We start from the raw sequence: 27,971 nt of genomic DNA on the forward strand, positions 1-27,971 counted from the left end.
TACGGCTAATATTCTCAGTCGTAAAAGACTTAGATCAAGAACAAGGCAATGATGTACACTTCCCACCATTGCTAGTCAACATTGTGCCAACTTCCAGCCTATCCAATAAGGCCAAAAATAAAAGGCATCCAGACGAAAGAAAAATAGAAAACTGTCTTTATTCAAAAATAACACAATTATCTATCTAAACCATCCTATGGAATGCACACAACAAAAAGGTACTAAAAAGATAATTGAGCTTAGCAAGGTTGCAGAATACATGATAAATATATAGAAATCAAAAATAGGAATTGAAATTTAAAAAATAATGTCACATACAGTAGTATCAAAATTATGAAATACTTGGGGCTAAATTTGATAAAAGATTATAAGATCCACACACTGAAATATACAAATATCACTAAGAAAAATAAAAAGAGACCTAAATAAATTGAGGGATATACCATATACATGAATAAGAAGATTCCATATCATTGGGATGTGAGTTGTCCCCAAATTGACCTACAGGTTCAAGGCAATACCAATCAATATTTCAGCAGGATTTTTGTAAAATTTGACAAACTGATTCTAAATGGAAATTCAAAAGGATAAAATAAGCAAAACAACTTTGAAAAAGAACAAAGTTGGAGGATTTGTCATACCTAATTTCACTTCTTAGTATACAGCTATATTAATGGGAATAATGTGCTATTATTAGCACAAAAATAAGCAAATAGATCAATAGATCAACATAGAGTTAAGAAATAGACCCACACGTATATGGTTAATTGTATTTAAACAAAAGCCCAAAATCAATTCAATAGTGAATGTAGAGTCTTTTCAAGAAATGATGCTATACTTCTATACAACTATATACAAAATAATCATCCTCAATCCATACCTCAGATTATGGATAAATTAACTCAAAATGGATTACAGACCTTACTATAAAACCTAAAATTAGAAAACTTCCATAAGAAAATCCAGTAGAAAATCTTTGTGGCTTTGAATATAGCAAAGATTTCCTAGATACAGCACCAAAGGCACAATTCATAAAAGAGAAAAAAATGATAAATTAGACTTCACAAAATCAAGATCTTTGCTATTTGTAAAATACTTTTAAGAAATGAAAAGATACACCAAAATCTGGGAGAAAATATTTGTAAGTTATATATAAAGGAACTGTGTCCAAAATATACAAAGAACTCCCAAAGCACAATAATAAGACTACCAGCAACCCAATTGAAAAATGGGCAAGGGCAGCCCCGGTGGCACAGTGGTTTGGCGCTGCCCGCAGCCCGGAGTATGATCCTGGAGCCCCGGAAACGAGTCCCGCGTCAGGCTCCCTGCGTGGAGCCTGCTTCTCCCTCTGCCTCTCTCTCTGTCTATGAATAAATAAATAAAATCTTTTAAAAAGTTCTTTAAAAAAAAATGGGCAAAAGATTTGAATAGACATTTTGCCAGAGAAGATGTGCATATAGGAAACAAGCATACAAAAAGATGCCAGACATTGTTAGTCATCAGAGAAGTGCAAATTAAATTCGTAATTGAGATATCATGACACATCTATTAGAATGGTGGAACTCTAAAAAGACTGACTTTAGCAAAGTGTTGGCAATGATGTGAAGCCACTATTACTCCATATTTTCCTGGTGGGAACATGAAATGTAAACTCAATTTGGAAAATAGTTTCGCAATTTCTTAAAAAGTTGAACATACAACCATCTGATCCAGCCATTCCATCTCTAGGTATTTACCTGAGAGAAATGAAAAATATATGTCCACACAAAGACCTGAGTATGACTATTTATAGCAGTTTTATTTTTAATAGCCCAAAACCCAAATTTATGTCAATGGATGAATGGATATATACATTTGGCATATCCATACAATGGAATACTACTCAGCAATAAAACTGAATGAAATGTTAATTTACACAATATTAGATATGAAATCTCAAAGTTAATTATGTTATGAAAAGAAGCCAGATGAAAAGAATACATACTGTATGATTTCATATATCAAATTTTAGAAAATGCAAAATAATCTGTAGTGACAGAAAGTATGTCAGTGATGTAGGGAAGAGGATTGGCAGCTGAGAGGTGTGGGAGGAGAGGATTACAAAAGGCAGTAGAATCTGGAAGTAATGGATATGTTCAATATCTTGACTGTGGTAATTATTTCATGGATATGTAGTGATGTCTAAACTTATCAAGGTGTACATTTTAAATACATCCACTTGTATGAAAATTATAATAACTCATCACAGCTCTAAAATATAAATTTAAAATTATTTAGGAAGGTTTGTTTTTTAACAATTTTTAAGATTTATTATTTATTTAGATAGGGAGCAGCAGAGGGGAGGGCCAGAGAGAAAGGATGAGGGAGAGAATCTCAAGTCAGACTCCCCACTGAAGCATGGAGGCCAGATACGGGGGCTCCATTTCTTGAACCTGAGATCATGACTTGTGCCAAATCAAGAGATGGACTATTACTGACTGAGCCACCCAGCACCCTTTTTTTTTTTTAACTTTTTAAAGCCCTGTTGTATATCATTAATAAAATATTATAGTTTCATATACTTTTATATCAGGTTCTCTTAAAAACATGATATAATCTGAAATATATTTAGGTAGCACAAAAACTTCATGCTCTTACCGCAATTTTTCATTTATTTTTGTCTTATTCTATCTTATTTTTTATGTTCATATTTTACATTTATGTTCTGATTTATGTTTTTTATTTCTATTTTTTTATATTTTCTAAACATTTTAATTCTAGATGGAAGTCTTCACTCATAAGCAGGCTGTTTTTTTATTTTTTTTAATTTATTTTTTATTGGTGTTCAATTACTAACATACAGAATAACCCCCAGTTGCCCGTCACCCATTCACTCCCACCCCCTGCCCTCCTCCCCTTCTACCACCCTAGTTCGTTCCCATAGGTTAGCAGTCTTTACGTTCTGCCTCCCTTTCTGATATTCCCACACATTTCTTCTCCCTTCCCTTATATTCCCTTTCACTATTATTTATATTCCCCACATGAATGAGAACATATAATGTTTGTCCTTCTCCGACTGGCTTACTTCACTCAGCATAATACCCTCCAGTTCCATCCACGTTGAAGCAATGGTGGGTATTTGTCATTTCTAATAGCTGAGTAAGATTCCATTGTACACATAAACCACATCTTCTTTATCCACTCATCTTTCGTTGGACACCAAGGCTCCTTCCACAGTTTGGCTATCGTGGCCATTGCTGCTATAAACATCGGGGTGCAGGTGTCCCGGCGTTTCATTGCATTTGTATCTTTGGGGTAAATCCCCAACAGTGCAATTGCTGGGTCGTAGGGCAGGTCTATTTTTAACTCTTTGAGGAACCTCCATCAGTTTTCCAGAGTGGCTGCACCAGTTCACATTCCCACCAACAATGTAAGAGGGTTCCCTTTTTTCTCCGCATCCTCTCCAACATTTGTGGCTTCCTGCCTTGTTAATGTTCCCCATTCTCACTGGTGTGAGGTGGTATCTCATTGTGGTTTTGATTTGTATTTCCCTGATGGCAAGTGATGCAGAGCATTTTCTCATATGCATGTTGGCCATGTCTATGTCTTCCTCTGTGAGATTTCTCTTCATGTCTTTTGCCCATTTCATGATTGGATTGTTTGTTTCTTTGGTGTTGAGTTTAATAAGTTCTTTATAGATCTTGGAAACTAGCCCTTTATCTGATACGTCATTTGCAAATATCTTCTCCCATTCTGTAGGTTGTCTTTTAGTTTTGTTGACTGTATCCTTTGCTGTGCAAAAGCTTCTTATCTTGATGAAGTCCCAATAGTTCATTTTTGCTTTTGTTTCTTTTGCCTTCGTGGATGTATCTTGCAAGAAGTTACTGTGGCCGAGTTCAAAAAGGGTGTTGCCTGTGTTCTTCTCTAGGATTTTGATGGAATCTTGTCTCACATTTAGATCTTTCATCCATTTTGAGTTTATCTTTGTGTATGGTGCAAGAGAGTGGTCTAGTTTCATTCTTCTGCATGTGGATGCCAATTTTCCCAGCACCATTTATTGAAGAGACTGACTTTCTTCCAATGGATAGTCTTTCCTCCTTTATCGAATATTAGTTGACCATAAAGTCCAGGGTCCACTTCTGGTTCTCTATTCTGTTCCACTGATCTATGTGTCTGTTTTTGTGCCAGTACCACACTGTCTTGATGACCACAGCTTTGTAGTACAACCTGAAATCTGGCATTGTGATGCCCCAGATATGGTTTTCTTTTTTAAAATTCCCTGGCTATTCGGGGTCTTTTCTGATTCCACACAAATCATAAAATAATTTGTTCTAACTCTCTGAAGAAAGTCCATGTATTTTGATAGGGATTGCATTAAACGTGTATATTGCCCTGGGTAACATTGACATTTTCACAATATTTAATTCTGCCAATCCATGAGCATGGAATATTTTTTCCATCTCTTTGTGTCTTCCTCAATTTCTTTCAGAAGTGTTCTATAGTTTTGAGGGTATAGATCCTTTACATCTTTGGTAGGTTTATTCCTAGGTATCTTATGCTTTTGGGTGCAATTGTAAATGGGATTGACTCCTTAATTTCTCTTTCTTCAGTCTCATTGTTAGTGTATAGAAATGCCACTGATTTCTGGGCATTGATTGTTGTATCCTGCGACGCTACCGAATTGCTGTATGAGTTCTAGCAATCTTGGGGTGGAGGCTTTTGGGTTTTCTATGTAGAGTATCATGTCATCGGCAAAGAGGGAGAGTTTGACTTCTTCTTTGCCAATTTGAATGCCTTTAATGTCTTTTTGTTGTCTGATTGCTGAGGCTAGGACTTCCAGTACTATGTTGAATAGCAGTGGTGAGAGTGGACATCCCTGTCTTGTTCCTGATCTTAGGGGAAAGGCTCCCAGTGCTTCCCCATTGAGAATGATATTTGCTGTGGGCTTTTCATAGATGGCTTTTAAGATGTCGAGGAATGTTCCCTCTATCCCTACACTCTGAAGAGTTTTGATCAGAAATGGATGCTGTATTTTGTCAAATGCTTTCTCTGCATCTAATGAGAGGATCATATGGTTCTTGGTTTTTTCTCTTGCTGATATGATGAATCACATTGATTGTTTTACGGGTGTTGAACCAGCCTTGTGTCCCAGGGATAAATCCTACTTGGTCATGGTGAATAATTTTCTTAATGTACTCTTGGATCCTATTGGCCAGTATCTTGTTGAGAATTTTTGGCATCCATGTTCATCAGGGATATTGGTCTGTAATTCTCCTTTTTGGTGGGGTCTTTGTCTGGTTTTGGAATTAAGGTGATGCTGGCCTCATAGAACGAATTTGGAAGTACTCCATCTCTTCTATCTTTCCAAACAGCTTTAGGAGAATAGGTATGGCTCTTTCTTTAAACATTTGATAAAATTCCCCTGGGAAGCCATCTGGCCCTGGACTCTTGTGTCTTGGGAGGTTTTTGATGACTGCTTCAATTTCCTCCCTGGTTATTGGCCTGTTAAGGTTTTCTATTTCTTCCTGTTCCAGTTTTGGTAGTTTGTGGCTTTCCAGGAATGCGTCCATTTCTTCTAGATTGCCTAATTTATTGGCGTATAGCTGTTCATAATATGTTTTTAAAATCGTTTGTATTTCCTTGGTGTTGGTAGTGATCTCTCCTTTCTCATTCATGATTTTATTGAGTCTTCTCTCTCGTCTTTTTAATAAGGCTGGCTAATGGTTTATCTGTCTTATTAATTCTTTCAAAAACCAACTCCTGGTTCTGTTGATCTGTTCCACAGTTCTTCTGGTCTCGATTTCGTTGAGTTCTGCTCGAATCTTTATTAACTCCCTTCTTCTCTTGGGTGTAGGATCTATTTGCTGTTTTTTTCTCTAGCTCCTTTATGTGTAAGGTTAGCTTTTGTATTTGAGTTCTTTCCAGTTTTTGAATGAATGCTTGTATTGCGATGTATTTCCCCCTTAGGACTGCTTTTGCTGCATCCCAAAGATTTTGAACGGTTGTATCTTCATTCTCATTAGTTTCCATGAATCTTTTTAATTCTTCCTTAATTTCCTGGTTGACCCTTTCATCTTTTAGCAGGATGGTCCTTAACCTCCACGTGTTTGAGGTCCTTCCAAACTTCTTGTTGTGATTTAGTTCTAATTTCAAGGCATTATGGTCTGAGAATATGCAGGGGGACGATCCCAATCTTTTGGTATCAGTTCAGACCCGATTTGTGACCCAATATGTGGTCTATTCTGGAGAAAGTTCCATGTGCACTTGAGAAGAATGTGTATTCAGTTGAGTTTGGATGTAAAGTTCTGTAGATATCTGTGAAATCCATCTGGTCCAGTGTATCATTTAAAGCTCTCGTTTCTTTGGAGATGTTGTGCTTAGAAGACCTATCGAGTATAGAAAGAGCTATTTCTTCACTTTGGTTAATAATTGATTTATATATTTGGCAGCTCCCACATTCGGGGCATATATATTGAGGATTGTTAAGTCCTCTTGTTGAATAGATCCTTTAAGTATGATATAGTGTCCCTCTTCATCTCTCACTACAGTCTTCGGGGTAAATTTTAGTTTATCTGATATAAGGATGGCTACCCCTGCTTTCTTTTGAGGACCATTCGAATGGTAAATGGTTCTCCAACCTTTTATTTTCAGGCTGTAGGTGTCCTTCTGTCTAAAATGAGTCTCTTGGGGATCCCTGGGTGGCGCAGCGGTTTAGCGCCTGCCTTTGGCCCAGGGCGCGATCCTGGAGACCCGGGATCGAGTCCCACGTCAGGCTCCCGGTGCATGGAGCCTGCTTCTCCCTCTGCCTATGTCTCTGCCTCTCTCTCTCTCTCTATCATAAATAAATAAAAATTAAAAAAAAAAAGATTTGGTAAAAAAATAAATAAATAAATAAATAAAAAATAAAATGAGTCTCTTGTAGACAGCAAATAGATGGGTCCTGCTTTTTTATCCAGTCTGAAACCTGCGCCTTTTGATGGGGTCATTAAGCCCGTTCACATTCAGAGTTACTATTGAGAGATATGAGTTTAGTGTCATCATGATATCTATCCAGTCCTTGTTTTTGTGGACTGTTCCACTGAACTTCTTCTTAAAGGGGAATTTTAAGAGTCCCCCTTAAAATTTCTTGCAGAGCTGGTTTGGAGGTCACATATTCTTTTAGTTGCTGCCTGTCTTGGAAGCTCTTTATCTCTCCTTCCATTTTGAATGAGAGCCTTGCTGGATAAAGTATTCTTGGCTGCATGTTCTTCTCATTTAGGACCCTGAATATATCCTGCCAGCCCTTTCTGGCCTGCCAGGTCTCTGTGGAGAGGTCTGCTGTTACCCTAATACTCCTCCCCATAAAAGTCAGGGATTTCTTGTCTCTTGCTGCTTTAAGGATCTTCTCTTTATCTTGGAATTTGCAAGCTTCACTATTAAATGTCGAGGTGTTGAACGGTTTTTATTGATTTTAGGGGGGGGATCTCTCTATTTCCTGGATCTGAATGCCTGTTTCCCTTCCCAGATTAGGAAAGTTTTCAGCTAGAATTTGTTCAAAATACATATTCAGGCCCTCTGTCCCTTTCGGCGCCCTCGGGAACACCAATTAAACGTAAGTTTTTCTTCCTCAGGCTGTCGTTTATTTCCCTTAATCTATCTTCATGGTCTTTTAATTGTTTGTCTCTTTTTTCCTCAGTTTCCCTCTTTGCTATCAACTTGTCTTCTATGTCACTCACTCGTTCTTCCACCTCGTTAACCCTCGTCGTTAGGACTTCTAGTTTGGATTGCATCTCATTCAATTGATTTTTAATTTCTGCCTGATTAGCTCTAAATTCTGCAGTCATGAAGTCTCTTGAGTCCTTTATGCTTTTTTCTAGAGCCACCAGTAGCTGTATAATAGTGCTTCTGAATTGGCTTTCTGACATTGAATTGTAATCCAGATTTTGTAACTCTGTGGGAGAGAGGACTGTTTCTGATTCTTTCTTGTGAGGTGAGGTTTTCCTTCTAGTCATTTTGCTCAGTGAAGAGTGGCCAAAAGCAAGTTGTATTGGGAAAAGGAGAAAAAGAGAGGAGAGAAAGAAGGAAAGAAAAGAGAAAGAGAAAAAAAAGGAAGAAAAAAAAACGAAAAAAAAAGAAAAAGAGAAAGAAAAAGAAAGAAAGGAGAAAAAAGGGGGGTGGGGGAAGGAAACAAATCAAAAAGCAAAACAAAACAAAACAAAACAACAACAACAACAAAAAAAAAGAACCACGGGGGAGTATCTTCTGATTCTTTGTACTTTAAGTCCCTTGGCTTCTCCTGGAAGTTGTCCGTCTAGCTGGTGTTCTGGGGGAGGGGCCTGTTGTGCTGATTTTCAGGTGTTAGCAGTTGGCGGAGCTGCTGTGCCCCTGTCTGGTGCAGGGCTCAGTGGGGGTTGTTTACCCCGTGAGGCCCCAGGAGCAACAGCCCTAGTGGCGGGTCCAGCTCTGCAGCCCTGGATTCAGCTCCGGCAGGAACTCCGTCTGCAGGGCCTGGAGGCTCCGGGCGGGGCCGCTGATCTGCTCAGCTGGGGCAGGAGCGTCCTTGCGGTCCTGGGCCCTCCGGGCCTCTGCTTGTCCCGGGGGAGGCCGGATCCTGGGCTGTGTCCCGGCGCCCTGTGCTCCGGAGCCTGCGCTGTTGGATTCACGCTCCCGGCCGCGCAGCCCCCTCCCCCGAGCCGCCCCCGAGCCCCTCCGAGCTGCTCCTGGAACCGCGCAGCCCCCTCCGCACGGAGCCTCTTCCTCTGCCCGAGCCCCTCCGAGCTGCTCCGGGTCCCGCCGGGTCCCGCCGTGCGCGCTGCAGCCCTTAGGGAGCTCCGCGCACTCTCCTGGGCGCGCAGTTGCTGTTACTGTCCCAGGGAACCCGAGGGCATCCCCGCCCTCCTGGGTCCTGCTCCAACTCCCCACGAGCCCCTTTCCGCCCGGGAAGGTCGGTGCAGCTCCTGCTCCTCCGGGACGGGGCTCTCCTGTCCTGGGGACACTCGCCCCGGCCTCAGCCCGGCTCCTCGCGGGGACCCTCCCCCTTGGAGGCCTTTGTTTCTTTTTTTTTTTTTTCTTTTTTTTTTCTTTTTTTTGGGGGGGGGGGATGCCTTTGTTTCTTTATTTCTTTTTTCCCGTCTTCCTACCTTGATAGAAGCGCGAACTCTTCTCACTGTAGCATTCCAGGTATTCTCTCTTTAATTCTCAGGCCGAATTCATAGATTTTCAGGATAATTTGAAGGTTTTCTAGGTAATTTGGTGGAGACAGGTGATTTGGAGACCCTACTCTTCCGCCATCTTGCCCCTCCTCTTATTCTATCTTTATAACATTATTTAAGTAATACCCATTTTTTACCTGTTATTGTATATTTTTCCAAAGTCAAAGGGCTAAATTATTCTGTAGGAGTGAGAGAGCTTGCGTACATTTGCTGTCTCTAACTTACTGGTGTTAGGTACTAGAACACACTAAATCTTAGCTTCATTACAAAATGAGGTAATTTTATAAAGAATTTGATGAAAAATCTGTGCTCAGTGCTTGACAATGAGTTGGTATGCAACTTTTTAAATTTCTTTTTTTTTTTTAAAGATTTTATTTATTTATTCATGAGAGACACAGAGAGAGAGAGAGAGAGAGAGAGAGAGAGCGGCAGAAACAGGCAGAGAGAGAAGCAGGCTCCATGCAGGGAGCCCGATGAGGGACTTGATCCCAGATGCCCAGGATCAGGCCCTGGGCCAAAGGCAGCGCTAAACCGCTAAGCCACCCGGGCTGTCCCACTTTTTAAATTTCTGTATATTCTTTTGAACAGTCACCTAACTGAAAATTGAGGCTTTTTGTAATGATGATATTCAGAAAACTTCAGAGGAAAGATAATAGTCAAATTATTAAGTAACCCAATGTAACTGTGGTTAACCCATCCTGAAAATAGATCATAAAAGCTGTAGAATTTTAAAAGTTCTATTGTTCAAACAATACAGTTTACATTATAGTTGCCAGACTAAGATTAAAGCAAGAATTACAAACTATTTTATAGTTGTTCCTGAAGAATTCTCTTATTAGGTTCATAAATGCCATGATTTCAAGAGTGAAGGCCAAGAGGAAGTTTTAATATCTGCTTTCTCATTCAAAATAATCACTCATAACAAAGTTATTTACAAGATTTTTTAGATTTCTGAAATAAATCTACTACACATGCTGGACAAGAGCAAGGAGAAATCTAATGATCATGACCGCTCCCTCCTCATTAACCCTCCACACATCCCATAAAGGGCTGACAGATATACTACCAGAAGGGTTACTTGCAGTGTTCTCTCTGCATAAGACCTGAGATTTTACATAATATAATCCTTCTTCTATAATAATACTGAATTAAACTCAATTCTAAAAATAATCCTAGAAGATAGGAACTGATATCATCACTCTCAGAAAGATGAAGAAACTGAAGCTTGGGGAGTTTAAGTAATATGCTCAGATACTGCAGCATTTTCCTTGTAAATGGGAACCCCAAAACAAGAAAAAAATGTTTCTGTAAATAAGTCATGAAACTGGAAAATTTTCAAGCCTGAAATTCTAGTAAAATTTTTACTTCCTATCTATGCTTAGTTCCTTTTGTCTTATCCTAGGGTATAATATTCCATCTAGTTTAACAGAAATAAAGAAATATGTCTGTCATTTCTTCTGTGAATCTTAGCTGTCAGAATTTGTAAGTTAATCTGTACTTTTTAAATGACAGTAACAGTGAAATACCAAAAGGATAAATTGCACAAATAGTTTGGGGTAAGATTCTTCTACATATTGAGGACATCAAGTAATATGGGTGGCAAAATTTTTCTGAGAAATATTCTTTTTTTTTGTATATTTTTTAATTGGAGTTCTATTTGGCAACATAGTATAACACCCAGTCCTCATCCCATCCAGTGCCCCCTCAGTGCCCATCACCCAGTCACCCCATCCCCCCACCCACCTCCCCTTCCATTACCCCTTGTTTGTTTCCCAGAGTTAGGAGTCTCTCATATTTTGTCACCCTCTCTTATATTTCCCACTCATTTTCTCTCCTTTCCCCCATAATCCCTTTCACTATTTTTTATATTCCCCGAATGAATGAAACCATATAATGTTTGTCCTTCTTCGATTGACTTACTTCACTCAGCGTAACACCCTCCAGTTCTATCCACCTTGAAGTAAATGGTGGGTATTTGTCATTTCCAATGACTGAATAATATTCCATTGTATACATAGACCACAGCTTCTTTATCCATTCTTCTTTTGATGGACACCGAGGCTCCTTCCACAGTTTGGCTATTGTGGACATTGCTGCTATAAACATTGGGGTGCAGGTGTTCCGGCGTTTCATTGCATCTGTATCTTTGGGGTAAATCCCCAGCAGTGCAATTGCTGGGTCGTAGGGCAGATCTATTTTTAACTCTTTGAGGAACCTCCACACAGTTTTCCAGAGTGGCTACACCAGTTCACATTCCCACCAACAGTACAAGAGGGTTCCCCCTTCTGCATATCCTCTCCAACATTTGTGGTTTCCTGTCTTGTTAATTTTCCCCATTCTCACTGGTGTGAGGTGGTATCTCATTGTGGTTTTGATTTGTATTTCTCTGATGGCAAGTGATGTGGAGCATTTTCTGAGAAATATTCTAATTTTAACTCTGCCACCTATTATTTATGATATTTTACATTATAAATCTGTTTAAGATTAACTAACTTCTGTAGGTTCCATTATGCTCTCAAACTGAAGTTTTAACTAAAGCATTTTATTCATAGCCAGGTCTTCCTGAAGTTTCTCTGTTTAAAATTTTTAAATTAATCAAGTCTGAATGGCTTTCTGTGTTTCTGGGGACACTGGCTGCTGTTCTAAATGGAGCTGTTCATCCAGTATTTGCCATCATCTTTGCTAAAATCATAACTGTAAGTAAAGCTAACTTGCTAATATTTTTAAGCATTTTATGCAAAATAAAGCCTGAGAGAACAGACCTGTTGTACTCTGACCCAGCTCTGGGGAAATTGGGACTTGCGGTGGATCACCCATAGTGTTGGATCCGTAATAGGAAGGTTAACTAATGTTCTCTCAGGGGATAAACCAGCCTCTATTGTGAAGTCTTGGCTGGGCCTTGTTGACTGGGCAATCAGTAAAGAAATTACTTTGTTTTCTAATTTTGACTCCAGTGCTGTATCAGCATTCCAAAGCACTGAAGCAATAAAATAGACAAATACAACTACTCTTCTCTCAACTAGTCCAAACAATGGCCATTTTTTATTACCACCAGCTCAAGGAGAGGAAATAACAAGAGCTTGGGATTGTGCCAAGGAACTCAGGAGGTTGATGAATTCAAGAACCCAGTCACGTTGTCTTCAGTCTCAGATTTGCACAGCTATGCTTTGTCAGTATAGATGCCAATATATGTATAATTACTAATTTTAGGAACAATGCCTAGGGACATATTTTAAGGTCTCAGATTGCAAGGTAGTACCTTAAATAGAAGAATAGTAAGAAACCTAAGTTATTAGCAATTATTAGAAATAGTAATTCAAACAAACTGGAAGTTTCTTTGAAAATATACTATGATAATAATAACAGAAGACTCGTCTGATCTCATATTTACATAGTTTAAGAGAGAAAGTTGACAGCAAATCATTTTTTATCATATGTAATGAATGTAGTGGATAGAATAATGATATACTTCTTTTCTCCAGAAATGTACATATAATCTTATTATGTTGAAATCTGTTCAAAAATTCCTGATGGATAGACATTTTAGTTTTTTCTTCCTCTTTCTATGTTTTCTTCCAATCACCTGATAAAAAATCTATTTCTTTTCAGATGTTTGAAAATGATGATAAAACCACATTAAAGCATGATGCTGAAATGTATTCCATGATATTTGTCATTTTGAGTGTTATTTCCTTTGTCAGTTATTTCTTTCAGGTAAGTTTTTAATGAATTAAGCAAGTTTGAACATGATTATTTTTTGTGTCATTCTCTCTGAGTTAAAAATAATAATATAATAAAATATAAATAAGTAAATGTAGTGACTAAATGTTACAAAGAAATATAAAAGAGAATTAAGAATAAATATAGATTTTCTTTTTGTTTTCCAGGGGTTATTTTATGGCAGAGCAGGGGAAATTTTAACCATGAGATTAAGACATTTGGCATTTAAAGCCATGTTATATCAGGTCAGTGTTGATTTTTTTTCTTATTTTATTTAAAATGTATTTTTAAATATTCCAACTTGTAGTTTTCAAGTAGTTGTAGTTTTGTCAATTTCTTGACATAATCTTTCCTTTGATCCCTTAAAAGCATCCTTTTTGTTTCTAAGCAGCATCTAACATCAGAATTCTTACAGTATACTTTTCTAATAGAAGCAAGTCCAAAATTGTTATGTTTGAAAATACAACTTATAGAAAATAGGATTTAGAGTCTATTCCTTTTTCCTTGTGTTTATCTTGACAGTTTTTTAATGTATAATGTACTGTTCTGGATCAGATTGAAAGACCATATAAAAACTGAGAAGAGTTATAATATCTCAGGGAACATATTTGAGAAGGAGGAGTTAATTCCTCTAGTCTCATCCATGTGCATAGCTTAAGTTTTTTCACTCTGCACTTTTGAAAGCAGCCAGAGTCTCTGTCCTTCATCAGAAAAGAATTCAGGTAGCAGGCTCCCTGGCAGGTTGACCTCACATACACAGATGGTCAGTCACACCTAGGAAAGAACTAAAACTAGGTAGATCCAGTAGTAATCTTGAGAAGTGAAGGTTGGGGGCAAATGGCAGGAATGTCTCAGACTGGCATTTCTAAAATTCTTTCAGGAGGCTGAGGTATATATTGGGTTCCTTGAAAGCCAGTAATCATTTGGAGCCCTTCATCATACTTTCTGTCTCCAGAGCTCCCTGGGCAGGAGCAAATAGCTTCCTGCTGAGGTCATTTCTTGTCAGAAGTAGAATTACTGCCACTCCAGCTGAATCGTCAAAACCAGTTTTTACATCTTGTGACAGTTAGCAGTAGTGCTCAGAAGACTGCCATGTAACAAAATTCCTAGGTTTTTGTACTCTTGGGGAACTATAAGCTACAAAAGTCAGTAAAGCCAGAGCAAGGTTTCCCATAGCAACTTGATGCTTTGAAGCAGCTGGTGCCTGACACTCACTGCTCAAAGATCTGTCAGAGATAATTGAAGACTCTCCTTAATCCAGAAAAACAAAAATCTCCTTGAGGGATCATAAAATCATGTAATGCCTGCACAACTGCTCAAGTTGAACTTGTACTTTAATTTTGCTTTTTATTTATGAATACTTTATATCCTTCCCTCATCTTTGATGAAATTAGGTGGGATTTTATTTTTTTAGGTGGGATTTTAATCACTAATACTATATTTTTCACTTATTGACAATTTTTGCCCATTTTTGTGTTTCTGTATGAATTTATGTTTTTCCACATTCAAGAAAATGTATTTTAAGTTTCCAGGAATTTTTTACAATGTTCCCTGAATGCCTGAATGTTTTGAACAAAAGGATGTATATAACTTTTTCAAACATTGCTTTGAACTGTGTAGCTAGACATTAATGGCATGCTTTTGGTGAAGTCTCAGGTCCAGGAGCCAGTTTAACCCAGTGGTTATTGTTAATCCAATATCCTGAAGGTTGATACTAGACATTAATACTCTGCCTACCATTAGCCATGTGTATAGCTGGACAGTAACATTCTTGGATAAAATAGCCTCTGCCCATAAGAATGCCCAATTTATAAACCAAAAACTCTGATCCTTCAAGAAACATGCACATTCAAAGACACACACAGAGAAACTCTGGTCTATTCAGCAGATGTTATTAAATTCACTCATAAATTCAACCGAGCCCCTTTCAGCTCATTGTTTATTTTCTCTCTTCATGCTGTACCATTCTTTTTGCTCCTTATCTTTGTTTTTTAAAATTGGAGGAAAAGAAGAGTCGTATATTTGGCCTTTTCTTTATAAATACCTTCCCAATTTCAGTTTTGTCTATAGTAAGGGACATTCCTAATGTGCAGTTTTGCCTAACTCTTATTACCTGTTTTTTGTCCTAAAACTTTTTAAGGCTTAGAATGCATGCTGAGACTTGCACTGTTTTTTATAACTATTTTGAAACCTCATTTGAGGTAGAGGTATATACAGAATCAGGTGTGGTCTTTTGTAGATATAAAATCTGTTATTTTATTTGATTACTTGACATCCTTCCAGTTAAAAAGAATGTTCTAAGTGTTGCTGACTTCAATGGTTGTAAATAATTCATTGCTCAAAGCTAAATTTATATTTCTTAATGATAAATATTGACCTGTAGGTCTGTTGGATTTCTGAAAAGATACATATTTTTGCCTATTTCTCTTTAAATTAGATTGGCTAGGGCTTCTTTAGGGATCTTTAAATCATGAGATGATAAAATTAATGGTGATCACTAAGGGATCTCAAAAAGCTACTTTGAGGTAAAGATTTGAGGTAAAAAGTCCTGAATCAGGAGAAACAGGTAACTGTGCGTCACCTGTAATATTTCAGTTAAATGGGAGGTAAAACCTGATAGTTGACTAAAAACTCTAGCATCTGGCTGCCTAGGTTCAAATACTGGCCTCACTTGCACTTGCCAGCTATGTGGTCTTGGGCAAGTTATTCAATCGCTCAGTACCTTGGCTTCTTCATTTTTAAAACATGGATAGTCATACTATCTACCTCATACAGTTATGATGATTAATTGAGAAAATGCATACCAAAAATTTATACATCATGGTGTTATTGTAAAATTTTTTACTTGTAGTATAGTTATTGACAGGAAAAATGGATTTACTAGTATCAAAAACTCGATTGTCTTTACTTACAATCATTTGACCATCAGGAGAAGAAAAAGCAAGTTAACTTTTACTCAACAACAGCTATGTTCCAGAAATTCTAAGTGTTTTAGTATATATTACCTATATTGGAATGCAGGACCTAGAGTACACATTGCTGACTTGTTGGAAAGTAATTTTGGACATCTTGCAGATTAGACATCAGATAGTGACCGAGAGTGTGTTATACAAGTTACTCTAGAATCAAGAATGTAATATTCCACAATAAATTATCCTTCCCAGATATTTACTTTACATTGTAACTAAAATTTCTTTGTGTATTCCTTGCCATGTTGAAATATAGAAATAATTAGAAAATGTAAAGTTTGTCTTGATTTTTTTGAGTATACAATTAAAAAACAGGTAATGTCTTCCAGTTCAAGAATGCTATAGTTATTATCGATGTTGATGCGTGTTCACAACGTGTTAGGCTCTTGAGCGGGGTTGTTTTCAAAGTGATGATTGGTAGTGCAGACTCTGTAGGATGCCCTTTGGGTATCTTGTATCCTCAACTATTTGGAACACCTTCCCAACAAGGGCTTGCAGAATAGTGCTGTCATTCTGGGGTAGTACCCACCCTTGCTCTTGCCATATTCCTCCATAGGAACTTTCTTCTCACATAACTGTGTGATTAATGCACAGCTCTCTTTCTGTTATGCTTCTGTTTACTTTGTTGGCAGAAACATGTAACCTGGGTGTCAGAGTCCTGGCTGAGTTATAAACCAACAATTCTTTTGCTCTTCACTTACTAAGAATAAGTCATTTTTCAGAGCCAGGCTCCATATGATTTTAATCCACAAGAGATATAAGTGGTTTGAGTGAGTGGGAGGAAACATTCAATAGCTAATAAAAGAAAATCAGAATTCCTCAGGCTGAGAAGTGCTGAGAAGTATTATCTCTATTTGCTGTTGAAAATGAAATTGGCTATAATATTATGCTTTTATTGCTTGTATTTTTGACCTATCTCCTTCAGATTGCATGCTTCCTGGCCACGGGGGTTTTACATTGGCCTTTTTGCCTTGTTAGCCTCTCACAAGGCCCAGTGCTTATACAATCTAGGGAGTAATATGAAGTGTCAGGGAAAATCTTGCCTATGTGTATCCTAAAGAGAAGGAGATAGACTTTTATCATTAATCAGCTTAAGACAGAAAGGTTTGGAAATATTTTTTTTTTAATTTCAAGTTTTATTTAAATTCTAGCTAGTTAACATATATGGTAAAATTGGTTGTAGATGTAGTATTTAGTGATTCACCTACAACATCCAGTGCTCATCATCAGTACCCTCCCGAATACCCATCACCCATTTAGCCCATCCTCCACCCACATCCCTCCATCAACCCTCAGTGTGTTCTCTCTACTTAAGAGTCTCTTATAATTTGCTTTCCTTTCTTTTTTCCTTCCCCCTATGTGTATATGTTTTGTTTCTTAAATTCTACATAAGAGTAAAATCATACAGTGTTTATCTTTCTCTGACTGACTTATTTTGCTTTGCATAATACACTGTAGTTCTATCCTGTTGTAAATGGCAAGATTTCATTCTTTTTGATGACTGAGTAATATTCTATTACACAATATGTCTCTGTGTGTGTGTGTGTGTGTGTGTGTGTGTGTGTATCACCTCTTCTTTATCCATTCATCTGTCTGTCAGTGGACATTTGGGTTTTTTCTGTAATTTGGCTATTGTTGATAATGTTGCTATAAACATCAGGGTGGATGTGCCCCTTCAAATCAGCATTTTGGTATCCTTTGGGTAAATACTGAGTAGTGTGATTGCTGGGTAATAGGGCAGTTCCACTTTTAACTTTTTTAGGAATCTCCATATTATTTTCCACAGTGGCTGCCTTCTCACCACCTGTGTAAGAGGTTTCCCCTTTCTCCACATCCTTACCAACATCTGCTGTCTCCTATGTTGTTGATTTTAGCCATTCTGACAGGTATAAGGTGGTATCTCATCATGACTTTGATTTGTATTTCCCTGTTAATGAGTGATGTTGAGCATCTTTTCATGTGTCTGTTAGGGATCTATATGTCTTCTTTGGAAAAAATGTCTGTTCATGACTTCTGCCCATTTCTTAAAAGGAATATTTATTTTGGGGTGTTGAGTTTGATAAATTTTTTATAGATTTTGGATACTAAGTCTTTATCAGATATGTCATTTACAGATAACTTATCCAGTTCCATAGGTTGTCTTTTAGTTTTGTTGATTATTTCCTTCACTATGCAGCAGCTTTGTATCTTGATGAAGTTCCAATAATTCATTTTTGCTTTTGTTTTCCTTGTCTCCAGAGACATGTCTATCTAGTATGAAATTGCTACAGGTAATGTCAAAGAGGTTATTGCCTGTGTTCCTCTCTAAGATTTTGATGGTTTCCAGTCTCACATTTAGGCCTTTCATCCATTTTGTATTTGTTTTTGTGTATGGTGTAAGAAAGTAGTCCAATTTCATTCTTCTGTATATCTCTGTCCAGTTTTCCCAACACCATTTGTTGAAGAGACTTTTTCCATTGAATACTCTTTCCTGCTTTGTCTAAAATTAGTTGACCATAGACTTGTGGGTCCATTTCTGGATTTTTCTGTTCTGTTCCAGTGATCTGTGTGTCTGTTCTTTGTGCCAGTACCATACCATCTTGATGCCAGTACCATTCTGTCTTCTAACACAGTTTGTAGTCTAGAATTGTAATGCCTCCAGCTTTGCTTTTATTTTTTAAGGCTGCTTTGGGGTCTTTGGGTGATTCCTTACAAATTTTGGGATTGTTTGTTCTAGCTCTGTGAAAAATGCTGGTGGTATTTTGATAGGGATTGTATTAAATGTGTAAGTTGCTTTGGATAATGTAGGCATTTTAACAATATTTGTTCTTCCTTGGAAATATTTCTAAATTGTTTTGTGCATTAACATTTGAAATAGTTGGGCAGCCCTGGTGGCTCAGCGGTTTAGCGCCACCTTCAGCCCAGGGCGTGATCCTGGAGACCCTGGATCGAGTCCCATGTCGGGCTCCCTGCATGGAGTCTGCTTCTCCCTCTGCCTGTGTCTCTGTCTGTCTGTCTGTCTGTCTCTGTGTGTGTGTGCCTCTCATGAATAAATAAAGAAAATCGTAAAAAAAACATTTGAAATAGTCTGCTCTTCACAAATTACTTATGGAATATAATTACAACTTACTTTGTCATTCAAAATGACCATTTTTATGTTGATTATTGTACAGTCTTGTAGTATTGGTGATGGTTCCAATAATACATTCTTCATTTTGTATCTAAATATAAATCTGTGTGAAGAAACAAAGGTCATTTGATTCATAGTATTTATAAGAATTAAATACTGAGAGTGGGGGGACAGATAAATGTCTTCTGACTTATTACACCCGACTCACAAATCAGAAAAGAATCTTTTTAATAACCATGAAGTTTTTTATTTTGGTTTGGTTTGGTTGTGTTTTTTTTTTTTTTGGTTTTTTTTTTTTGTTTTTTTTTTTGTGTGTGTGTGGTTTTTTTTATAACCAATGTTAATTCTCCTTTTTCTCTAGGATATTTCCTGGTTTGATGATAAGGAAAACAGCACAGGAGCCTTGACATCAATATTAGCCATAGATATAGCACAGATCCAAGGAGTATGTATATCGCTTTTTTTGGTGGGGATGGAGGGCTTCTTTTATTCTTAAAATGGTGTATATATGTAGTGTGTATGTATGCACACAAATGTATCTGTGCATATTTATAAGCTATACTAAGATGATCCACATCCTTAAAAAGACCAGTTAAGTTTCAGGGCTAACTGAGAGCTCTTAATGAAAGATATAAGGAAGCCTTTCAGTTCTGTATATTTTTAACAACAGCAACAAAAAAGTTATTGAATCACTACATTGTACACCTGGAACTAATGTAACATTCTATGTCAACTATATAATCATATAAATAATAATTAAAAAAGGAAAAAAAAAGATTTACCATATGTAATAGGATAGCCAGAGGACTAAAGAAGATACAAAGAATGAGTTAGAGAAAAGAGTTCAGAATTAAATAGTAAGACAAGAAAAGGTAGCCACGTGAAAACATACACACAATTTAGAAGTTTTAATAAAAGAAGAAAGTGTAGTTTTTCCTTCTAAAGATAGATTTTTCAGAGAGGGTGACAGAACATGAGAGACTCCTAACTCTGGGAAACGAGCAAGGGGTAATGGAAGGGGAGGTAGGCAGGGGGATGGGGTGATGGGGTGACTGGGTATGGGCACTGAGGGGGGACTTGACAGGATGAGCACTGGGTGTTATACTATATGTTGGCAAATCGAACTCCAATAAAAAATATAGAAAAGAAGAGAAAAGAAAGAAAAAAGGAAAGAAGAAAGAAAAGAAAGAAAGAAGAAGAAAGAAAAGAAAGAAGAAAAGAAAGAAAGAAAGAAAGAAAGAAAGCAAGAAAGAAGAGAAAGAAGAAATGAAAGAAAGAAAGAAAGAAGAAAGAAGAAAAGAAAGAAAGAAAGAAAGAAAAAGATTTTTTCTTACCAGAGAATAGAACAAGTTGGTTACAGTTGTGAATATTCGCAAACATCCATAATGGCTTGCAAAACTAATTTTATGTTGTAGAAAAAGCTCAAGAGGAAAAGTGGCATCATCTTCATTTCTTCCTGAAACTCCTTTTCATTATTTGAAAGCAAGGCTCTAAATTTATTAGACATAATTTATATTTTAAAATAGGGCTGAGGGCAGCCTGGGTGGCTCAGCGGTTTAGCGCTGCCTTCAGCCCAGGGCGTGATCCTGGAGACCCGGGATCGAGTCCCACATCGGGCTCCCTGCATGGAGCCTGCTTCTCCCTCTGCCTGTGTCTCTGCCTCTCTCTGTGTCTCTCATGAATAAATAAATAAAATATTTTTAAAAATAAAATAAAATAAAATAGGGCTGAGATCAATTTTATTGGCATAAGTGGGGTAAAATGATGGATAAAATTTCCTTAATAGTCAAGTAATAAGCATAGCATTAATCTTCCGTAGCACAATAGAATGATCTGAATGACAATTTCTGTTTAGGAATGACAGGGTTCATTCCTTTAGGGAGAAATATCCCTATAATTCCAGTTGAATCTCCACTCCACAAAATTTGCTATTTTTTTTCTTTACCTTGCTGATATTTTTCTCTTCCTACCTATCATCCAAAGTTTTTAAAATTCCAGTGAAATATGCATCCCTACTAGCAACTATATTATACATGTATGACATCTCTTTTTAACAAGTATTTACTTCAGCCAAAAGAATGAATTAGAACTGAAAGATCAACATTACTCTCCTTACATTCATTAGTTGTTTTTGACAAATAGTGTTGTCTCTGGTTGAGAAAAATTAATGAAAACATTTGAAAGCCTGATTATTAACAGGCATCTGACTAATAACATTTGATCACTGGAAAATTTCTTGTTGCAATTTGTAAATGTTGGTCTCATAATAATTTCTGAGCAAGTCAGATCATTTTCATTGAATGAAAACTAATAGCTAAAGATTAAATGGTTGAAATACTGATGGGAGATTTTAAAGCTGTCAAATTTAAAAAGTAGGACAAGCAAAGAAGTTTTCCAAGAGTGAGACTATGTCTACTAGCATGTAATTCGCATCAACCTTTGCTTTGCAATATAAAGGCAGATTCCTATATAACTTGAATGAATACTCTTTCTACTGAAGGAAGAATTATTTACCAGTTCAATTTGCTATTTATTTTTTCACAAAATACACTAGACTAGAGATGAATTAGGAAATAATAAGTCAAGGTCATATTTCCTATCTTACCAACTTAAGACATATTCCATCTCAGTTTCTTCATCATGTAATTTCAGTTAAATTTTATCAAATGATTTAGGGTAAATGTTCATAAAATAGCTCCTTCAAAATAGTAAATATTACTTTGAAACCTGTACTAATGGCCAAAAAATATACACCAAAAAATACTTTTAACCATTTTTAGAAACTCTGCTACTTTGAAAGTCATGAGAAAAATATGTTAGTGAAATAAAGTCATAGAACAACATGATTCCTAAAATACCTAATTGAAAACAACCAATTTAACTGATACTATTTCAGCCTAAAGTAATGGCTTATTGCCATACATCTGTCAACAGACTATTTTTTGTGTAATATATAGTGTTATTAAAGGTACAAATCCATTTGAGATTCTTTGGGAAACTTGATTCCACAAAACTACAAGGTATTATTTCTGTACTTTTTAAAAGATTTTATTTATTAGAGAGAGCATGAGCAAGGGACAAGGAACAGAGAGAGAGGAAGAAACAGGCTCCCCATGGAGCAGGGAACCTGATGTGAGGCTCAGTCCCAGGACCCTGGGGATCAGGACCTGAGTCAAAGGCAGATGCTCAGCCAACTGAGCCACGCAGGCACCCTATTTCTGTATATTTTAGCAACCCCCTTTCATCACCCTAAAGTGTTACCTCATTTTCCTCCACAAGAAAGTGTGTTATTCATGCCACGATGTATGCTTGATGTACCACTGACAGATACAGTGTTAGTTCCAAGAATTCTTCTCATCAGAACTATAATTATATTGCCCCAAGAAATCATAAAAATTTCATTTAACTCCAAGAGCTAGATAAATTGATTGGATTCTAGCCAGAGCTAGGACCTCATTTCCTGATTTAACTTCTTGACATGAAAAGTGTATAAAAGTTTGATGTTACTTGTGATTCAAACTATATTAGTCATCATTTTCATTTAACTTCTTTGAAAATATTATCACCTATAGGTGCTCCACACAGACCTTTTAGAACAGCACATTTTTTAATCACTTCAAACTCAACATTGACTCCTCAAAAACCAACAACTAAGCAGTATCAGTAACATATGTCAGACCATCAAGAGCCAGGAAAAACTATTTTAAAAAACTTCCCTGGTTTCTGATCGACTATTGGTGTTGCTGCAGTGTTGTCAACTTTTTGAGGAACTGTTCTCACCAAAGGACTAATCGTCTGATATAGGTTTATGCTCACTGAACACATTTCTTCCACTGCTGCAATTAACATAATTTAATTAATTCACTACCCATAAATGATTTTCTTTGCTTAGCTAATGAATGAGCCACTCAGAAACTTACTTTGGTTTCAGCTTCATTTTCACTTTTAGTTTTATCAAGAAATTCTACCAAGAGGTGGTTGGGTGACTCAATCAGTTGTCTGCCTTCAGCTCAGATCATGATTTTGGAATCCTGTGTCAAGCTCCCCACTAAGCGGGGAGTCTGCTTCTCCCTCTGATTCTCCACTCTCTCATGCTCTCTGTCTCTCACTCTCTCTCTAAAATAAAGAAAATAAAATCTTTAAAAAAAGAAAACAAAATTCTACTAAAATGAGAAATTCCATTTTAAATTTTCTAAGTTTCTGAACAAATTAAGAATATTATGAGTGTTAGTCTGGAAATGTTGACCTATTTTGTATATTTTTAGTACTATATAGTGTCATAATAAACACAACACTGTGGCATCTGATTAAAAAAGTAATCCACAGTCCACTATGCCTTAAAAGCAGGACATTCAAAGTCTACTTATCTCTTCCTTTCTTATTTTTAGATGATGGACATACAATGAATTTTTAAAAGTAAAATAAAATGTCATAGTACAGCAGTTCATGTGGCACAAAACATGCTGTCAAATTATAACTGCATCACAGATTTGTAGCACACTGAGCAGCAGTACAAAGTTAGGATACTGCACAGTGAGGACAGTATGGTTACTCTAGCAAATACTCAACTCCATAATTCTAAGACAGCCACTCACAACAATAGGTAAAGAAAGGGCATGATTATACTCCAATAAAACTATGGACACTAAAATTTGCATTTGTAAAATTTTGGTGTGGGTCTTTTTTGTATGTCCCTTATCTCCTAAGTTTTTGAATATATGTTATCCAATAATTTTAATGTCGTTATCTACTAAGTTTAACATTTGTGTCAGTTCTGGGTTAATTTCAAAAGATTGATTTTTATATTCATCATGGGTCCTGTTTTGCTTTTTTATATATGTAGTAAATTTTGACTAAATGTCACACTTTGTGAATATAACATTTTTGGGTGCTGGATATTTTTATATTTCCCTCTGCAGATATTCAGATGTCTCTTTCTGTGTGCCTTTCTCTTCTCTGGTATTTTGTGCTGCAAACCCTAGCTTTCTTAGATGGCCCAGGTTCTCAGTTTTGTCTACTTAATTTAGGGAGTCTGTTGGGTTCTGTCTCAGTACGCTCACTCTACACTCCAGCCTGGAAGCTCTTTCAAGGGCTAAACTAGGGCAGTCTTGGATTCACCTTGTTTGTTTCTCATCTCTGCCTTTTTTTCATATGGGAGAATAAATCCATTTCTTATTACCCCATGTTAACCAGAAGCAGAAATCCTGTCATATGGAATTTTATTTCTACAATTGCCTTCTGAGTTTTCTTTCATTTATTTTCTTATACTAGCCGTTCCTCTTTGTATGTTATAAACATTCTTATAAAAGTTATATTCTCGAGGTGCCCGGATGCCACACCTGGTTAAGCAGCCAACTCAGTTTCAGCTCAGGTAATGATCTCAAGGTCATGAGACTGAGGCCAGTGCCAGTCTCTCTCCCTCTTGCTCTGCCCTGCCACACACATGTGTGCTCTCTCTCAAACAAATAAAATCTTTTTTTAAAAGTTGTATTCTCTTGCATTTAGCAAATTCCCATAGATTGTTATCTAAAGAATTATTTAATCATACTTCCTGTTCTTAATTTCCAAGAAAAACTTGTATCTTTATGCATGTTGCTAAAGAATCTAAGGAAGTTTAACTAAATTTCCTGGATTCCAGTCCTAAATTCTTTCTAGAGGTACACTATCCTCTCGGTCTTTAAGCCTATTTTCTATTTTCCTTTGGTTCTTGTAGTATTTTTCAAGGCCAGATGTCTATTATTTCCTGTTAATTCTTCCTGGAACAGAAAAAAATATATTCAGATTTTTCTTATCCTACCACTATCACCAAAAGGCAGGGGATGGGAGGAAAGGAACAAGTAAGTGTATTCATTTGCTAGGGCTGCCATAACAAAGTACCACAAACTGGATGGCTTACACCACAGTAATTTATTTCCTCACAGTTCTGAAGGTTAGAAGCCCAAGAAAAAGGTGTCGGTAGGATTGGTTTCATTTTGAATCCTCTGTGCTTGACTTGTAGACAGCTATCTTATTGCTGTTTCCTCATATGGTCTTTCCCGTGTGTGCACATGTGTGCATTCAAATTTCCTTTTCTTCTAAGAACATCAGTCACACTGAAGTAGGGCTCACACTAGAGACCTTGTTTTAACTTAATTACCTCTTTAAAGACCTCATTTCAAATACAGTGACATTCTGAAGTACTGGAAGTCAGGACTGCAACATACGAATTTGGGGGTGGGGAGTGACACAGTTCATCCCATAACACACAATATCATGTATGTCTAGCATCATCTTTCAACTCTCAAGAGACAGAGTATAAGTCAGCATTAAGAAGCAAATAACATTCGTATTTCAACCTCTTAGGTCTTAGAATATAATAGTCTAAGACACTTAAAATAGTTTATCTTAGTTTTCATTATTTCATGGTTTGTTTGGTGTTTGCTCTTGTTACTTGTTTTTGCTTTTTGAAGTTTTCTTTCATAGTCTAGTGAGAAATAGAGAAACAGCAGATTAGCAAATGCCATCTTGAACCTAAAGCCAGAAAAATATTTTAGGAATAAAGCAGAGCCTTGAGGAATGCAAGTCTTTTTCTTGTTGTTATTTTAATAATGACACTAATTTGAGGGTACCTTAGTGAAAACTGATATAGTCTTCTAGAGAAGCAATTTGATAATATCTATCAAGAATGTAAGAGTTTATACTCTTTAACTATAATTCTAGGTATTTAACATTAGGAAAGATAAGATGAGCATAAACATTTTGCACAACGATGCTTATTACATCTTTTTTTTTTAAAGATTTTCTTTATTTATTCATGAGAGACACAAAGAGAGGCAGAGACATACAGGGAGAAGCAGGCACCCAGTGGGGAGCCTGATACAGGACTCAATTCCAGGATCCAGGACCATGACTGTAACCAAAGGCACTTAACTGACTTAACTGACTGAGCCACCCAGGTGCCTTACATCTTTATTTTTAATAGTGAAAAGTTGGGGGCACCTGGGTGGCTTAGTCAGTCAAGCATCTGCCTTTGGTTCTGGTCATGATCCCGGGGTCCTGGGACCAAGCCCCGTGTTGGGCTCCCCACTCAGTTGTTGATTATAGCTACTTTTCTAGGTAAATGGATTCTCATTTGTTTATCTGAGCATTAAAGGAATTTAACATTTTGGTTGATTACTTATCATGTGTCCCACTAAAAGTTGATTCATAAGACATACAGTTCTCATAAAATAGTTATAAAGATATTTCTACTTATTAGGGATTTTTTTCATAATTTCTTTTAAGTTACCTTATACCATGATGTCTCCAACTCCTTTTTGATATATCTTGATAATGCTGCTTTAGACCTTTGATCAGTGGAAAACCAATTATAAAATGCAGAAAATGGAATATAAGACATGATGTCCAAAGTGTAAACTTTAATGAATACTATAAATCACTAAATTCAGCACTACTACAGTATAGTGACCAAGAGTGCCAGCCCCTTGGTCGAAAAAAGAAGAAAGGGTTGGGTTTTGGAGGCCGCATATGGTGAGTTACACATACATGTATGTGGCAGCCAGGTATGGGAAAGCCAAGCTGGAACAGAGGAAGAAAGGTGTCCACGCAGGGGAGGAGCAGGGGCCATGATATCAAATTGGTTACATGCAGAGTATGATTACATAAATCTATTTTTAAAAATGGGAGCCAGGTTTCCCATTGTTGCAGAACAGGATAACAAATATAAGAAGGAAGAAAGTTGAAAATAACTTTGTGGTGCTGGATTGGAATTAGAAATATTGATGTGAATTCATGATTCATATAAAGAGAGAAATATAGATTTCAGCTTGTGCATACATCTTTACACACACATTCCTTAGTTCTGTTCACAATATTAATGGCTATCACAACTAGTACCATGTATTGACTTCTAAATAACATTATCCACCAAAAGGAGCTAGGACTCCTTGGAGAAATGATAGATTCCAAGGGTAGAGCCTGGAGAATATTTTTGGTCAGAAAGTAAGGACATATTCAGAGAATGATAGGAACATCCAACATAAGATAGACAAAGCAGGGGCAGCTGGGTGGCTCAGTCCATCAAGCATCTGCTTTCAGCTTAGGTCATGATCCCAGGGTCCTGGGATCGAGCCCTATGTCTGACTCCCTGCTCAGTGGGGTGTCTGGTTCTCCCTCCCCCTGCTCTTGCCTTCCCTGTCTCTCCCACAAAGCATTAATGACTCCTTAGTAGTGGACAGTTTTTTAAGTATGGGTATTATTTAATTTCTAAGTACAAGTTCAAAGTAAAAATGTAAATATAAATCTTAAAAAAAGCCTGCTTTGTTTTGTAAGAAACTTTAAGAATTCTTTTTTTTTAAAGATTTTATTTATTTATTCATAAGAGACACACAGAGAGAGGCAGAGACATAGGCAGAGGGAGAAGCAGGCTCCCCACAGAAAGCCCAATGTGGGAGTCTACCCCAGAACCCCGGGATCGCACCCTGAGCCAAAGGCAGATGCTCAACTACTAAGCCACCCAGGTGTCCCTATAATAAGATTTCTTGTAAATTTAAGATTAATTTTTTTCTCAAAATCTGTCTTATTATAGGCAACAGGTTCAAGGATTGGTGTCTTAACACAAAATGCAACTAACATGGGACTGTCAATTATCATTTCCTTCATATATGGATGGGAGATGACACTCTTGATTCTGAGTATTGCTCCAATACTTGCTCTGACAGGAATGATTGAAACCACAGCTATGACTGGATTTGCCAACAAGGATAAGCAAGAACTTAAGCATGCTGGGAAGGTAAAATAAAGACTTGTTACCGTCATAACATTTTAAGAGGAAAACAGTGAGAGTTCCCATTTTTACAGTATGCTAACTTCCTTTCTTAGGAATTTGTAAAGTGGCATATGTGTATTGAAATGCATACAGGGGCAGCCCGGGCGGCTCAGCAGTTTAGCACCGCCTTCAGCCCAGGGCCTGATCCTGGAGACCAGGGATCGAGTCCCACATCTGGCTCCCTGCGTGGGGCCTGC

General features: G+C 37.1%; 1 protein-coding gene across 1 annotated transcript in view; it reads left to right on the forward strand.

The window, feature by feature from the left end:
- Positions 1 to 27,971, forward strand: part of ABCB5 (ATP binding cassette subfamily B member 5) — a 186,681-nt gene that overhangs the window by 127,120 nt on the left and 31,590 nt on the right. Inside the window, exons 22-23 of the mRNA XM_038557071.1 lie at positions 19,330 to 19,413; positions 27,535 to 27,738. Of these exons, the coding sequence (XP_038412999.1) occupies positions 19,330 to 19,413; positions 27,535 to 27,738 (288 nt within the window). The remainder of the gene's footprint in view (positions 1 to 19,329; positions 19,414 to 27,534; positions 27,739 to 27,971) is intronic.

This window comes from Canis lupus, chromosome 14 (assembly GCF_011100685.1).
Source record: "Canis lupus familiaris isolate Mischka breed German Shepherd chromosome 14, alternate assembly UU_Cfam_GSD_1.0, whole genome shotgun sequence".
In the NCBI taxonomy this organism is placed as follows: Eukaryota; Metazoa; Chordata; class Mammalia; order Carnivora; family Canidae; genus Canis; species Canis lupus.